A 16,448-nucleotide genomic window follows, 5' to 3' on the forward strand; every position below is an offset into this window, starting at 1 on the left:
ATGCCCTGCAGAATTTGCAAGTGACTTTGTGTTTTCTAAATAAATAAGTTGCATGGTCAAATGGCTCAGGCACTAATGTGAACGCAGCACAGCTTGGTTCAATTCCCAGCTCTGCCACTGACCTGCTGTGTTGCCTTGGGCCAGGGCTGGCTCCAGGGTTTTGGCCACTCCAAGCAGCCAAAAAAAAAAAAAAAAAGCCGCAATCGCGATCTGCGGCGGCAATTCGGCAGGAGGTCCTTCGCTCCGAGGCAGAGTGAGGGACCGTCCACCGAATTGCTGCCAAATACCTGGACATGCCGCCCCTCTCCGGAACGGCCGCCCCAAGCACCTGCTTCACAAGCTGGTGCCTGTAGCCGGCCCTGCCTTGGGCAAATCCCTGTCCTGCTCTCTGCCTGTTTCCACTCCGACCCTTTGTCTATTTTGATTGTGAGCTCTTTGGGGCAGACTGTCTGCCATTATGTATTTGTACAGCACCTGGCACAACAGGGTCCTGATGTCAGTTGGGGTCTGTGCCATGCCCAGCACAACAGGGCCCCAATTGTGGTTGGGGTCCGTGCAGCACATGGCAGAACAGGGTCTTCACCCTGATGAGGGTCTGTGCAGCACCCAGCCCAGCAGAGTCCCAATCTGAGTCAGGGTCTGTGACGCACACAGTGTGATACGGGCCTCAATCATGGTCAGCGTTTGTGTAGTTCCCAGCTTGTCATGGCCTTAATCTGGGTTAATGTCATAAATGTAACTTTGGTGGAGCTACGCTGATTTACAACAGCTAAAAATCCAGCCTACAGCCCAGGCCACCAGCAAGCACAGCATTGAAACCAAAACCTAACTGCACAGCTAAGTAAATAATCCTTGTCAATTAGAGGCATATTTGAGCCAATTAGAAGCAATGGGGCCTTGCGTTGTGATAGCAAAGGAGTTTGTCCATATGGCTGATGCTCTCCAGATGACAGACCTCAGAGGCCTCATTGTGGGTCACCCTTGTTCACATGATCCTTGTATTCTACCGGTAATTAGAATGATGCTTGCTGGCCTTGAGGTAATGATGGGAGCAGTCTGCTCCCTGCCATAGCTTGCCCTGGTCATGTAGGGCGGGGCCTCTGCTTTCAGAGAGTATGAGAGCAGGGGGCAGCTCTATGTATTTTGCCGCCCCAAGCACGGCAGGCAGGCGGCTTTCAGCGGCATGCCTGCAGGAGGTCCGCTGGTAACGTGGATTCAGCGGCATGCCTGCGGGAGGTCTGCCGGTCCTGCGCCTTCGGCGTACCCACCGCCAAATTGCCACCAAAGCCGCGGGACCGGCAGACCTCCTGCAGGCATGCCGCCAAAGGCAGCCTGACTGCCGCCCTCACAGCGAACTACAAGCCGCACCCCTGCGGCTTGCCACCCCAGGCACGCGCTTGGTGCGCTGGTGCCTGGAGCCACCCCTGTATGGGAGTCAAGCAACATTACAAACTAGACAATGGGAAACAAGTTAGGAGCCAAGCCCAGGGAGGGCTAGGAGTCAGGACTGTGGGGTTCTACCCGTAGTTCTGGGAGAGGAATAGAGCCTACCTATTGCAGGTAGTGGGATTCAAAATCTAAAGTCCCGCCCTCTCAACTGAGGGGGAGAAGCCACTGAATCCAGACGGCAAGCGAATATGAGGGACAAAAAATGAGAAAAATAGGGCAGGAGGGAAGGTCAAAGGTTGAAAATCAGGGATTCCTAAAGGGACACCGAGCAGAGAACCCCTGGCAGCACCCACCACTCCTCAAAGGTGTCTAAAGAGTTAATGGACACCACCTGGGGGAACTCTGCCCAGAGAATGATCAGACAAGGGAAAGGAAATAGTCCCGTGACTGGCAGAATGCACTCCCCCCACAAAAATCCTCCCCTGTCAAGCTTCCTCCTCCTGGTTTGGTGGATGGCCACCAGGTTTGGTGGATGGCCACCAGGAGGAGGTTGACAAGCTGGTCTCATGACTTCATGGGGCCACAGATAGGCTGTGCAAGGTCAATAAGTGAGGGGGCAAGTGCAGCCAGAGCCTCAGTAAGAGGTTCTGGAAGAGCCAGAGGTTAAAGCAGGAGGGTTGTACATCAGGACTCCGGGGGTCTAGTCCCAGCCCTGAGAGGGTCTTAGGGTTAGAACACAGGGGTTGGGAGTCAGGGCTCCTGGGTTCTATTCCCTAAAGATTTTAAACACGGGGTTGCAGGATTGGTTCTAGGTGACGAAGCTCAGGGAAGCAATGGCTCTTAGGCTACAAGCTAGGGGAGTGATTCCCCTTCTCATGTACACAGACTTGCGCTAGTGCGAGTATAAATAGCAGCGTGGCCAAGACAGCATGGGTAGCAGCAGCGGAGGCACGGCTTAGCTGTGCCAAGTACAAACCCACCGGTTTCATCCGGGTTTGTACTCAGCCCGGCTAAGCCGTGCCTCTCCTGCGACTACACTGCTATTTATACTCCTGCTTCCTTGATGAGAGCTAGCACAAGTACATGTGCACGAACAGGGGAAATCAGAACCCTAGTTTACCATGTAGCCATAGCCTTAAAGAAAGCCAGGGATAGAGGTCACCTCTTCTTGGGCGCAGTGCTGGCTGGAGGAGCTCAGGGTGGGATTTCTGAGGAAGGAAATTGCACATGGCGTGTATGTTCCACATGTTGCCAGGGAAATGGACCTTTGTTTATATTTCTGTAAATAAACAGATTACACTAAGGATTCTTTTCTTCCAAACAGAATCACACCCAATTTCAACCTATGCAGAAGCAATAACAACAACAGGGGTGGCAGATTTTTACTGGGAGGCTTAAAAGCAAAGTACCTCTAAACACAGGCAGATTTAACAAGTAGAGCCCATGTGTGGTGCCTAATTCAATTTTCTTACCGTGCCATCATCTGATCCCATTTTAAAGGGACATGACTTGCAGGGCACCCTCCAGAAAGAAAGGAGAAAAGTTCTGACACTTCTCCAACAGTCTCCTCTGCACCCTTCCAATCAGAAGTTGTCCTGAGCTGTGAAAAACACACCTGATCAATCCCATCCCTTGAATTACAGGGCAGTAATAGAGCCAGGGAATCAAGGGGCTGAGGGTTATGTTCACAAGGAAAATCAAACACTGATGAACTGGCACTAGCAGGGATCTGTGCAAGGGAGGAATTGGGATCTTCACTCGCAAAGCCCAAGGGGATTAAATTGCTCACATAAAAGCATGTAGCAACTGGATCTGAGGTACTTATATGGCTCCCACCACAATAGTATCTGAGCCCCTCACTATCTTTAATATGACAAAACCCCTCAGAGACAGGGCAGTGCTATTATCCCCAATTTACAGAGGGGGAAACTGAGGCACAGACCAGCTAAATGACTTGCCCAAGTTCTCCCTAGACTCCCCGGGCAGCCAGCTGAAAATGTGCCCCCCCCCCCCCCATCTGTGGATCTCAAGGCAGGAATTTCAGTATCATTAGCCCAAATCTTGCCCACATTTTTACCACTCTAACTAGGGGGGTGTTGTGAGATTTTAAAAACCACAGTATAATTAAAGAAGCATGCCTGAGAGTGTAGAGAAAGCATTCTGAACCCTTTAAAGGATGCCAAGGAGGAGCAAGGGGAGGGGGGGAACGCAGTTCCTGGTGCTTGGGAAAGGATCGGTCTCTGGGGTTTTGCATCTTGCTTTTTGCTTCCACAGCATCACGCAGACCAAACCTCCCCCTTCAATTATTCATGTACCATTCACTTCCCATCACTGCTGCTTGGGTTGCCAGAACCCAGCAGTCACTCGTGAGCTGTAACAGGTAAAGAAAAGAAACCCTCTCTTCCCTTTCAAACCAACCAGAAGTAGGAAGTCTTTGGCAGGGGCTGGGGGGATGACTGGGAACAAGATGGAATCTGTGGGACATTAGTGTGTAGCAAGATTCATGCCCGGAGCCGCTGCTCAGCCAAGCTGCATCCTGGGACAGGGACTATGTTTTTGTTCTGTCTTTGTACAGTGCCTAGCACAATGGGGTCCGACTCCTGGCCCATGACTGGGGCTCCTAAGTACTACTACAATTCCACAGAGCAGTGAGGTTTAGGAACGGCCTCCCAGTAAGAGGACTGGAAGGCAAACAACCTTGTTTCTGGGATTCTATGACAGGGTTGCCTACAATAGCAGGGACCTGACTCAGTGATCCAGGAGGTGCCCTACAGTCCTATGTTCCTAATACAAATAATAAAAATGAATAGCAGTAACTAATGGGATGAATAGAGCTGGTCAAAAAAAAATTTCATCAAGATGTTTGTTTGGACAAAAATGGCTTTTTAAACAAATACATTTTCATTGTGCTGGAATTTTTCCTTTTTATTTAGAATGAAAACATTACAAAAAGCAAACATTTCTAATTGTTGTTTTGTTTCAATGGTAGGGGGCAGGGGGGCCAACCACTCACTTTAAAAATAATTCTCCACTGAAAAAAGAGGAGAGAAATAGTGAGAGAAAACAGGTTTCTCCCCTCCCACACTGAAAACAATTTATCCAAGTCTCTTCTCATTACTCATCTGAAGCCCTCCCATTATTTCCACTATATCTTTTGGGTGGCCAGAGAGACATAGATCTTAGGCCAAAGGGGACCATTTCTGCTGTATCATTTCTGAGATGAGGATGACCAATGAGTTTAGGTCAGAAGGGACCAGTGTGATCATCTAGTACAACACTGCCCTAAGAATTCCACCCAGTGACCCCTACACTGAGGCCTGGCCCAGAAAAACACTCCGATTACTGTGTTATCGCTATCCCCATCCTCTCATGGAGCCAGGCTGTGCATGAAGCAGAGACTGAAATAGCATGAGACAGCTATGGATTCCCAGTCACCAGTCCAGATTTCATTTAGCTAAAACCTCATCTAATAATACAAAAACCTTCACAAGGTTAGGAAATGAATGATTGATCTGTCATCTGGGGGAGGGAGTTGTCTCCTCCCCCTCTCCCCCCACCCGCCCCCCAGCATTTTGAAACTGCAGTCTAGATTGGTAGGACTGATTGGAGGCGCACTACACAGCTGTCTACTCCTCAGGGGGAAACACACACTTTAACTTTTACCCTCCCCTGTGTACAAAATGGGCCAGATCCCCAGCTAGTGTAAATCCTCAGCTGGTGTAAATCACTACATTGGCTTCCATAGTGTGATGCTGTTTGAAACAGCTGAGGGTCTGACCCTAAACACTTGTTTTATCCCCATTTGGTGCACAGAAGATGTCTGTAGTGTATTAATGTGTAAAACTCACCCTGTACAAAGACCCAGCAAAGACTTTCTCACCTTAAATGGTGCAAAGGTTTTGTGCTGGCCCCTCTACACAGGAGTGAATATCACCTAGGGCTGCCTGGTCCTTAAGATTTACTGGGGCTCAGCTGTACCAACAGCCTTGCTACTAGCAGTATCACCAACCTCAAGAGATCAGAAATAGTGATTCAGACCCAGAAAAATCAAGGTCAGCCTAGAAAATGAGATATTTAAAGACTATTGTACATTTTGGTCTGTCTTTTGATGTTTGAACTCCCCTGCCTACACCGGGGGGGGGGGGGGGGAGAATGACGACAATGAGGGTTGCCAACTCTGACTGAAGCTATTCCGGGAAATTTTTTTCCCCCAACATGACGTAATGTCATTTTCTTAAAATATCCTGGATTGCTTTCAATAGTCACCAGGAGATCAATGCTGATTCTGGGAGAGGCTCTGGGGGACTCCAGGCCAATCCTGGCGGGTTGGCAACCCTATCGACAATTAGTGCTGCCCACTCCCCAGAATGTATTGGGTAACGTCACTTTGGCCCCTGCTGCAGGAGCTCTCACCCCCTCATCCACCCATCCCCTGTCCAGCAATTAATTCTGCCCCCCAACCCAACAGATGAGCTCCCCAGCCCCTCTCAGTCCAGCCCTGCTCAGTCCAGCCCGCCAGCCTCACCTCTGTTCCTCCTGAGGCTCTTCACCCCCCTCTCCTAGTTGGGGAGCTGAGTGGGATCCTCCCTACCCCTTCCTGGCTGGGGGCAGCTTCAGGGGCTCTTTAACCCTCTCTGCCCCTTCCCAGGCTGAGTGCTGCAGGCCAAGGGCGGGGGGACAAGGAGCAGAATCACCATCCTGTCTGAATTGCTCGGGGCGGGGGGAGGCAGAGCTGTCCCGAGCTGCTGGGCTCTTTAGTTCCCTCCTCCCCTCCTGTGGGTATGGCTTTGGGTTGCTATGGGGTCTTGGGGAGCGGGAGCCAGAGGGAGAGGGGAAGAGAATTCTGCCTGCAGCAGCTCTATTTGGTTAGTCTGCCCCAGGAGGCAGACAAGTTGGGCAGATAGCCAATTAGAAGACTCAAGTTCACTAGAAAGCTGGTGCATCTCACTTCATGGCATGACTGGCTCCAACCCCAGCCAAAATCATGTCTCTTGATAAAGAAATCTTAGACCAGGGCTTAGAAGTGGGCAACACTCCAGGAACATGAGTCATGTGGCTGAAGTGCTGCAGGGTGTAGTACTGCCTGCTGCCACTGGGGGAGCTGGACATGCTGAAAACCTTCACCAGATCAGCCTCCAAGATGCTTGTTTAAACTTGTTTTGAAAAGCAGCACGGCCTTCTACATCTTTTCCAAAACTAGAGCCCTTGAGCTAAGTCACTCCATAAACCAGCAGCAGTATAGGGCATAAGACAACGTTAATCATCACAGTAGATTTACGTGGACTGGAAGCTCTTTGAGGCAGGGAGCTTCCATCTCTTTGTCCTGTGTTTGTATAGCACCTAAAGCAATGGGGCCCTGGTCCATGACCAGGGCTCCGGGCACTATCCCGGTACAGATAATAAAATTACACACACATAGTTACACTGCTCTGATTCCATCCATTTATACTGCACACATAAGGTCGTTCATTAGAATACTTAGCAATGGCCCAGCAGGTAGCGCTAGGCCGGGCTAGGTTTCACTAGACCTGGGTTCTATGACCGGCTCTTTCACTGACCAGCTGTATGACCCTCAGCAAGTCCCTTCCCCTCCCTGTGTCTCTGTTTTCCCTCCCAACCTTCCTCTGTGTAATTATAAGCCCTTTGGTGCAGGGACTGTCTCTCGCTGGGTGCCCGAGCAACAACTAGCACAACAGGGTCCTGATCAGGTGGGGCTAGTAGGAGCTGCTGTGATACAGTAAATATTATGTGGAGAGGGATGCCGTCCAATTTTCAAAAATAAGATTAGGTTAAAATAAAATTAGGGTTTTTTTTTAAATTGAGGATTATAAAATTAGATAAAACAAATAAAACTAGATTAGATAACAATGAGAATTTAGCTAGATTCATTATTATTAAACTTAGATACACTAAATAAGACTAGAAAAATGTTGGAGAGACAACATGGATGAGGTAATATCTATTATTGGACCAACTTTTGTTGGTGAAGAGACGAGCTTTCGAGCTTCACAGAGCTCTTCTTCACCTGAAAGCTCGAAAGCTTGTCTCTTTCACCAACACATGTTGGTTCAATAAAATAAATTATCTCACTCATCACCCACCTGTCTTTCATATCCTGAGACCAATATGGCTACAACACTGCAAACAAAATAGAAAAATATTTGAGTTATTTTTTGTATTGGGAGGTCTTGTTCTCTTTCTATTCCTGGAAGTGTGTGAAATAGAGGAAGTCAACAACCTTTTTCCCCCAACCAAAAATTACTTTTTAAATAAAAAACAGATTTTCTCATTTTTAGTTTGATCAAATTTATCCTGTCTTCCGCCCCCTAACAACAACAAAACAAAATGAGAATAGAAACGTTTTCATTAAAATGTTAGTTTTCTACAAATGAAAATTTTGTAAGGAAGACCAAAAACATTTGGTTTCCAATATTTAATTGGGGAAAGACGAAAATAACTTTCTGCAAACTTTTGAAGGGGAAAAGTGATCTTTTTTTAAATTTGTGGTGAAAAATTAGTATTTTTCAGCCAGCCCTGGGATACAACACGTTAATAAAAATGATATCTAGTTCTTCCATAGCACGTTCCGTCCATAGATCTTAAAGCATTTTACAAAGGAGGTCAATATCATTATCTGCATTTTATAGATGGGGAAACTGAGGCACGGAGTAGGGAAGTGACTTGTCCAAGGTCACGCAGCAGCCCAGTGGCAGAGCTGGCAATTGAACCTGGGTCTCCTAAGTCCCAACTCAGGCCTTGTCTTCACTTACCGGAGGGTCCGGCGGCACGCAATCGATGTTCTGGGATCGATTTATCGCGTCTGGTTAAGACGCGATAAATCGATCCCGGATCGATCCCAGAAGTGCTTGCAGTCGGTGCCGGTACTCCAGCTCGCCGAGAGGAGTACGTGGCATCGACGGGGGAGCCTTCCTGCCGCGTCTGGACCGCGGTAAGTTCGGACTAAGGTACTTCGAATTCAGCTACGTTATTAACGTAGCTGAATTTGCGTACCTTAGTCCGAAGTAGGGACTTAGTGGGGACCAGGCTTCAGTGCCCTGTTGGTGTGGTTCTTTGTCTTTCCCAAGTGCTGTATGCCATATATAGCCATTTGTAAGCCTACTATTGCACCCCTGGCCAAACAGACTTTTCAAGGGTTACATGAGCTTCGCTTTAATTCCTTCCTAAGACTGGGCTGTGGTTTCCTTTGCAAAGCTGAGAACCTATTCACTATCGTGCCTCCTTCCTTATTCCACAGCTGTCTCTGTTAACCGACACTCGGAATCAGAAACAAGGACAAGAAACAGGTTTCTCTCTTTCTTAGGAATCCCGGTTATTAAACGTGCCAAGAATTCATCAGTTATTTCCAGGCATCTGGTGTTTAGTTGCATGGAGGGGTGTGTCTCCCCATGAGAATATTTGCATTTCCCCCTGTTTGCACAACTCCACCTCCGTGTGCATGTGCACATGCATATATGCATTGGTCCCATCTCCCAGCCTGAATTGGGCATTATTCACACAGAAGCTGAACAACTTCACAGATCAGCTCCGGTGAGTATATTTTGCTCCTGCTGCTGCTACTATGCAATAAACTCTGAGCCACTGGCAGACCTTAGAGAAACAACGGGCACTGGGTGGAGGGATTTGTGGTGGTAAACTCTGGACTGTGATTCAGTGGGTCTGCGTTCAATTGCCAGCTGTGCTTCAGACTCATTGTGTGACCTAGGGCAAGTCAGTGCTGCGTGCCTCAGTTTCCCCCTCTGTATAACAGAGTTAATAACCCTTTGTCTGTCCTGAATGCAAGCACTCTTGCTATGTGGCTGTACTGGGCCCTGATTTTGGTGGGAGCTCCCAGTTGCTATCATAGCACATATAACAACAAAGAGGAGCAGTGGCAAAAGGGTCTAAGTATATTTCACTTGTGTCCTTCAAAAGCTGGACCATGTTAAGGCAGATTCTTCCCAAGGATTTTTGTTTTATTCCAGACCGGAATCTTAGTTGGCCAGCCATTAACAGTTCATGTTACTCTCTTCCTTCTGGTATTTTGGCCAAGATGGTTTTAAAAAGTGCCAGTTGATTTCACGTGCCATTTGGGGGCATGGGGGGAAACAGGACTGTCCAGTCCAACTTCAGATACCTTAAATGGGCCTAATTTTCAAAGGGCAGGTAGCTGATGCTCTGAAGGTGTCTCAAACTGTACCTTGTAGGTGGCTGGCCTGTCTCTCCAGCCCAAGATTAATGCCATGCCTAGGATCTGTTCAGGGCCTTTCATCAAGCCACCATTTATTAATTGCAGTGACCTTTAGCAAACCCAAAAATAAAGCAGTTCAGCATAGAAACCACCTCTTTTCCCCTGAGCCAGGGTTTTCTGCAAAGGCCTATACCTCACAAGTTCCTACTCTACTAGCCACTTACCTGAGAGTAACCCTGCTCCCTATCGCTCTTCCCCTCCCCCCATCTTGACCCAGCAGTTTGCTGCCAGATTCTCTCTGCTTCTGCCAGCTCTCGCCACACCTGCGTCATTTGCTGGCTTTTATAATCATCTGACACCTTTCCAGCTGGGTCTGATCAACCCAAACACCAGTTCTTAAAGGCACTCTGCCTTAGAACAGAGGTGGATGATCCCAACCCCCCTGGCTTATAAAGGGGTAGACCTCCCTGTTACACACATTGAAAAAACAATGCATTCAAAATCATTAGTCAATTTCAAAACTTTGGACTGTATTTTTCCTGAGCTCTTGACAGTTCTAGATGCTAGTGATCAGGGAAACAGGCATTTTCTCCTACCAGTGTAGCAGGAGAGCTTGATTTGCTATCGTTCAAATTCTACTGCTGCCAACTTTTCTGGGGGCTCCTTCTGTGCCGCTGGGAAAGCACCTAGCTACATCCTTGTCAACTGCAATGAGGCAAAAGTACCTCCTAATAGCCTTGTTAATTGCAGTTAGGTGGAGGCAGCTTGGAATTGTATGCAACAAGCCAACAGATCACCTAGCTCGGAGGATGTGGAGCTGCAACTATATGGACTGGACCACGAAAGATAAAGGTTGGATGCAACAAGGACAGAGATTGTTGCATGAGGTTGCACACTGGTAGGTTAGGGTAGATTCCTCCTCCTACCCTCTGTGGAGCTCCACTACACTAAGCTCCTGTCAAAGTTTGCTTGGAGCAAAAATTGAACCTGTCCCGTTTACTAGAGATAGAACAGCTGTACACTAGGGCCCCTAGGACCCAAACCTGCATCATTGAAATAAACAGTAGTTGTGATATTGTCTTGGGTGAAAACAGGGTCATGGTCTAAATGTAGCTATTTGAGGGTTACCTAGCAGTGTCGGAGAGACGTGAAAAAGTAACTACTTTTCATTGATACAGGTGGCCTCCAAAATGTGACGTCTTAGATGTGTCAGTGCCCCACTACCATGGCAACATCATTGGACTGGAGAAGGGACATGAAGTTTCAAAGAAACAATCTTGATAGCAAGGTGAGTATCCTGTGATCTCCTTTGCCACTCCAGGCAATGGGCTCCAGGGTCCCCAAGATCCAACCTTCCCATTGGCTCCCTCTTCTTATCATTTGTATGGTAGTGTGTAGGGCACTGCCTAGACCCCGACCGAGATCAGGGCCCCCATCATGCCAAGCGCTGCACAGACACAAAGTAAGAGATGGTCTCTGCTCCAAAGAGCTCACTATCTAAATAGACAAAGGTGAGAAGTGAAACAGGCACGGGAAGGGGAAATGACTAAACCAAGATTAATAGCAGAGTCAGGAATTGAACCCAGGTGTCCCAAGCCCCAACCCAGTGCCCTATCCATTAAAAAAAACTGCTTTTCTGCACAGAATGTGATTTACCCAAGATCATAGAACAACCAAGCCAGGAATGAACCCAGATCTCCTACCTCAGTGCCCTCGCTACCCAGCACTTGGGTAGGGGGAATTTCATGTCAAGTTGAACTAAAACTGAAATCTTTTCAACATTTTTGGCAAACCAAAAACTTTAAAAAAAAATATTTTGGGTCAATGTTTTGTTTCAATTTGAATCATTAAAATTTTTGAATTTTTTTTAAATAATTGAAGGAAATTTTTGAATAAAAATTGTTTCAAACCAAAAAATTGAAATGTTTAATTTACAAAATGTAACATTATGATTGGAGGGGTGGGGGCTGAGGGTTTTATGAAATGAAAATTCAGCAAAACCAACATGAATTCACAAAACATCTCAGTGTTGCCAAATCTGCATTTTTCAAGGAAAAAAAATATCTGAAAAATTTCATCCAGCTCTAAATCTGACCCTTCTCCCAGCTCAGTCAAGTCTCTTTCCTCATTCCAGGAGGCCTCCTCAGACTGAAGACCCCAGTCACCTTTCTTCCTCCAGCCAAGGGGCTTTGAATTGGAGTGGTGGGATCCCAATGTCATCCCAGTACGCTGTTCTGGGAGAGGTGAGACCCCACCCCAGCACCATGAACCTTTCTAACGTCCCACCAGGCCTCAATGGCTCCCAGGGAGGCCCCGGACCTACCCTGTATGGGAGCCATTCTTTGTGGCAGGTGGTGTTGATTGTGCTGATGACTGGGATCCTCTCACTGGTCACAGTGGTGGGCAACCTGCTTGTGATGGTCTCCTTCAAAGTCAACAGCGAATTGAAGACAGTCAACAACTACTTCCTACTCAGCCTGGCCTGTGCTGACCTCATCATTGGGGCAGTGTCTATGAACCTCTACACCACCTACATCATCATGGGCCATTGGGCCCTCGGTAACGTGGCCTGCGACCTCTGGCTGGCCCTTGACTATGTAGCCAGCAATGCTTCAGTCATGAACCTCCTTATCATCAGCTTTGACCGCTACTTCTCTGTCACACGGCCCTTGACCTACCGGGCCAAGAGAACGCCCAAGAGGGCGGCCATCATGATCGGCCTAGCTTGGGCCATCTCCTTCATCCTTTGGGCACCCGCCATCTTGTTCTGGCAGTACTTTGTTGGGGAGCGGACAGTGCCCTCAGGAAACTGCCATCTCCAGTTCCTCTCTCAGCCTATCATTACTTTTGGCACGGCCATTGCAGCCTTCTACCTGCCGGTCACCATCATGATCATTCTCTACTGGAGGATCTACCGGGAGACTGAGAACAGGGCCAGGGAACTGGCTTGCCTGCAAGGCTCAGAAAGCAAGAGCATTGTCAGGCCAACCCCCAACAACAGGCCTAAAGGAGGTGGCGTAGGCAGCAACAGCAGCTCCGAGCGGTTGCAACCCATCAAGGTTTCTTCTGCTGTGGCAAAAGCCCACACGCAGGCCTGCTGCTTCCCCAGTTCGAGGAAGGCCAAGCTATATGTGGAGCAGAGCAGCAATGGGAGCTGGATCAATACAGAGGAGGAGGAAGAGGAGGATGGCTCCCCTGATTCCTTGACATCGTCTGAGGGAGAGGAGCAGCCCTTTGAGGTTCAGAGTGTCTGCTCGGTGGTGATCCGGCTGCCTATGATTGGCAGTGTAGCACAGCCACCATTGCCAACACAGAAGCCAACCCGGGACAGGGAGAAGCTGGCTGGAGGGCCATGGGCAGGAAGGAATGGCTTGTGCAGGATCCTAGCCCAGTCTCCTGCTGCCACCGAGTCCCCCAACATGGCCAAGAAGCCATCAAACAAAAAGATATCACCAATGAAGGAGAAGGGGGCATTGACTGCCAAAAGCCATCTGCGGAATAGGAGCAAACAGCTCTCCCAGCGGAAGACCCTCTCCCTGATCAAGGAGAAGAAAGCAGCCCGAACACTGAGCGCCATCCTGCTGGCCTTCATCCTCACCTGGACACCCTATAACATCATGGTGCTGGTGTCCACCTTCTGCCAGGACTGCGTTCCTAACAGCCTCTGGAAGCTGGGATACTGGCTTTGCTATGTCAACAGCACTGTCAATCCCATGTGCTATGCCCTGTGCAATAAGTCTTTTCGCAATACGTTTAAGATGCTGCTGCTGTGCCGCTGGGACAAGAGGAGGTGGGGGAAGATGCCCAAGCACGTGGTGGCCTTCCACAGGGCTCCAGCACACTGAGCAGGCGTTGGGTGAATTCCAGAATGGTGAGCCAGGCACGGCCAGTGTTGGGAGCCAAATGAGGCGGCGGTGGGGGAGGGGGAGAGCGGAGAGAATGGAAATTAGCTTCTAAGGTGGGAAGTGGAGGGTGAATCAGACCATGAATTGTTGAGACTGTATGGTGGAGATTCTCAAACTGTGGGGTGTGCCCCCCAGGGGGATACGGAAAAATGATGGGGGAGACAACCCCCACAGAAGGTGGGGAGGGAGCGCCACCCAGCCTTGCTCTGCCCCAGCTGCAGGCCTGGCTCCCAGCCCCGAGACACCCCCAGTCTCAGCCCCGACTGGCCTGGATGCAGCTCCATTCCCAGCCCCACTCCCATCCCCGTGCCCAGCTGTGGCCCCAGCCTTGGCTCCCTCACCCTGGTCTGCATCCCGCTCTGCCCTCCTCACCCCCAGCTGCAGCCCCACTCCCAGCCCCAGGAGGGGGGGCATGCACAGAATTAAGGGGGAGGCATAAGCCTGAAAAGTTTGGGGACCACAGCTGTAGGGTATCCCTGCGTCATCAGTTGTGGCTAAGGCCAGCACTGTTAAAGAGCATAGAGGGGGACAATTCCGCTCTTGCAAACATGCATGCACCTTGCAGTAAACTTCATCAGTTTAAGTGCCTACAAGGGGAACAGAAATTTGAGAATAGAGGGCTCTTCAGTCTAGCAGACAATTAGGATCCTAGTTAAAAACATGCTTTATAGTGGAAGATTCAGGGAACTCAGTCTATTTAGCTTATCTAAGAGAAGGTTAAGGGGTCTATAAGTATCTACCTGGGGAAGAAGAGCTCTGTGTAAGCTTGAAAGCTTGTATCTCTCACCAACAGAAGTTGGTCCAATAAAAGATATTACCTCCCCCACCTTGTCTCTCTACATGGGGAAGAGAAATTTGATAATGGAGGGCTCATTAAACTAGCAAAGGTCTAACAAGAACCAATGAATTCAGACAAGAAATAAAGTGCCTGTTTTTAACAGTGAGGGGAATTAACCATTGGAACAATTTACCAAAGACTGTGGTGGATTTTCCACTGATGGCAATTTTTAAATCAAGATTGGACAGTTTTCTAAAACATCTGTTCTAGTTCAAACAGGAATTATTATTCAGGGAAGTTCTATGGCCTGTGTTATACAGCCGGTCAGATTTGATGATCACAGTGGTCCCTTCTGGCCTCATAATCTATGAATATAAGAGTGGGAACTCCACTGCCTCCTGCTAAGGATGAATGGACTTGGTGGAAGTAGCATGGATGGTGGGTGGGACAATGCAGATCCTGGACACTGCTGAGTGGAATTTGGCCCTGGGAACTCATGTGAAAACAATTAATACACTAGACCAAATCTTTCCTAAAAGGGCTCTATGCCAGCTCTAGGAGTGGGATCTGGTGGGTTAGAGCAGAAGGAAAGTGGGAGTCAAAGACTTGTGGGTTCTATTCCCAGCTCTGGGAAGAGAGTGGGATCTAGTGGTTACAACAGTCAGTACTAGGGGCCAGGACTCTTGAATTCTATTCCCAGCTCAGGGAGGGCTGTGTTGCCGCTGGAAGCAGAGGTGCCAGCACTCTTATCAAGATATAACAAGCAAATGTATTACGAGTGTCTCAATTTGCTGTTCCTTGCCTTTTTCCCCTAGATTAAATCCTGGGCTGGGATGAAGAATGTCAGGCAAACTGCACTGCAGCGGAAGAATGGGACCTGGCTGTGATGCCAGAAGGGGAATTCCTCCGAGACGATCATGAACCCAGCCTTTGGGGTCTGGGTGAGGATACAGCTGGCAGGTGCTGGAACACCATGCCACCGTTTATTATTGTAATCTTGAACTCGTTGTCAGATAGTGACTTTCCTTAAAACCTTGATGAATGTGGATGTATCAAAAGGAAAACAAATGGACAAAGCTGGCTCATGTAGTGCTCTGTGGTTGAGATAAACTGATTTAAAACCTGGTTTAAAATCTAAGCCACAGGGCCCTTGAAACCAGTGATTCATGGTTGCGACATGACCTCTTGGGATTTTCAGCTCTTTCCAGTCTTTATGCTTTGACTAAGAGGACACTTGACCTTCCACCCATTCAGCCACAGAGACAAGTGCAGTCTAGCCATCCTACTGCTTAGACCAGGAAAATGGGAGTCAGGACTCCTGGCTCTTCATGAGTGTGTCTAGTGGTTAGAGTCAGAGACTGGGCTGGGAGGAGAGAGGGCGTCTAGTGCTTAAAAGCAAGGACCGGGGGAAGACTCTGGCATTCCAGCTCCAGTTCTGGGAGGTCAGTGGTGTCTAGTGATTAGGGCAGAGGAGAATGGTAGACAGGACTCTTGAGTTCTTCTATTTCCCAGCTCAGAGTCAGAGACTGGGAATCAGATCTGGGGGGCAGAGAGGGCTAATGGGGTAGAATAGGGTGGCACTGGGAGCCAGGACTCCTAGATTCTATTTCCAGCTCTGGGAGGGGAGTGGTGTCTAGTGATTAAAGGTGGGGGTGTCTGGGCTCTGGAGTTCCATTCTCAGAGCTTGTGACCTTGGGCAATCATGGGTGGTAAAGCTTCATTGGTTGAGTTTTAGAAAACACTTTGTAATCTGCTGCCAGTGAGGTGCAGAGTATCATTACACTGCACTGAGAGAGATGAAAACTGAAGGTGACATGGGGAAAGATGACATCTGGAGTGGGGAAAGAGAGCAAGCATAGTTGCACCTCCATTCTTCCCATCAGGGTCTTAAAGTGTCCCATTCAACCATATGGACACAGGATACTATTAATAACTTTAGTGTAGAGAAATTCTTCCCTAGTCCCTGTTGGAGTGGTATAGAGGGGCATGGATGAGCATCTCTAAGGGGGTTATATAGGCCCCATTACCATAATATCTAGCCACCTCACAATATTTTAATTAGGGTTGTCAAGCAATTAAAAAAATTATGTGATTAATTGCACTGTTAAACAATAGAATACCATTTATTTAAACATTTTTGGATGTTTTCTACATTTTCAAATATATTGATTTCACTTACAACACAGAA

General features: G+C 48.4%; 1 protein-coding gene across 4 annotated transcripts in view; it reads left to right on the forward strand.

The window, feature by feature from the left end:
• CHRM1 (cholinergic receptor muscarinic 1) overlaps window positions 1–16,448 on the forward strand; it is a 46,246-nt gene extending 29,798 nt beyond the window's left edge. For 2 of the 4 annotated variants that reach the window (XM_054035675.1, XM_054035673.1), the window contains exons 2-4: window positions 10,756–10,865; window positions 11,712–13,448; window positions 15,076–16,448. In XM_054035675.1, coding sequence (XP_053891650.1) covers window positions 11,791–13,422 — 1,632 coding nt within the window. In that variant the 5' untranslated portion in view covers window positions 10,756–10,865; window positions 11,712–11,790 and the 3' untranslated portion in view covers window positions 13,423–13,448; window positions 15,076–16,448. Of the gene's footprint in view, window positions 1–8,644; window positions 8,938–10,755; window positions 10,866–11,711; window positions 13,449–15,075 lie in introns of all 4 variants that reach the window. The other 2 variants (XM_054035672.1, XM_054035674.1) reach the window with 2 other exon arrangements.

The sequence above is a fragment of the Malaclemys terrapin genome, chromosome 7, assembly GCF_027887155.1.
Source record: "Malaclemys terrapin pileata isolate rMalTer1 chromosome 7, rMalTer1.hap1, whole genome shotgun sequence".
In the NCBI taxonomy this organism is placed as follows: Eukaryota; Metazoa; Chordata; order Testudines; family Emydidae; genus Malaclemys; species Malaclemys terrapin.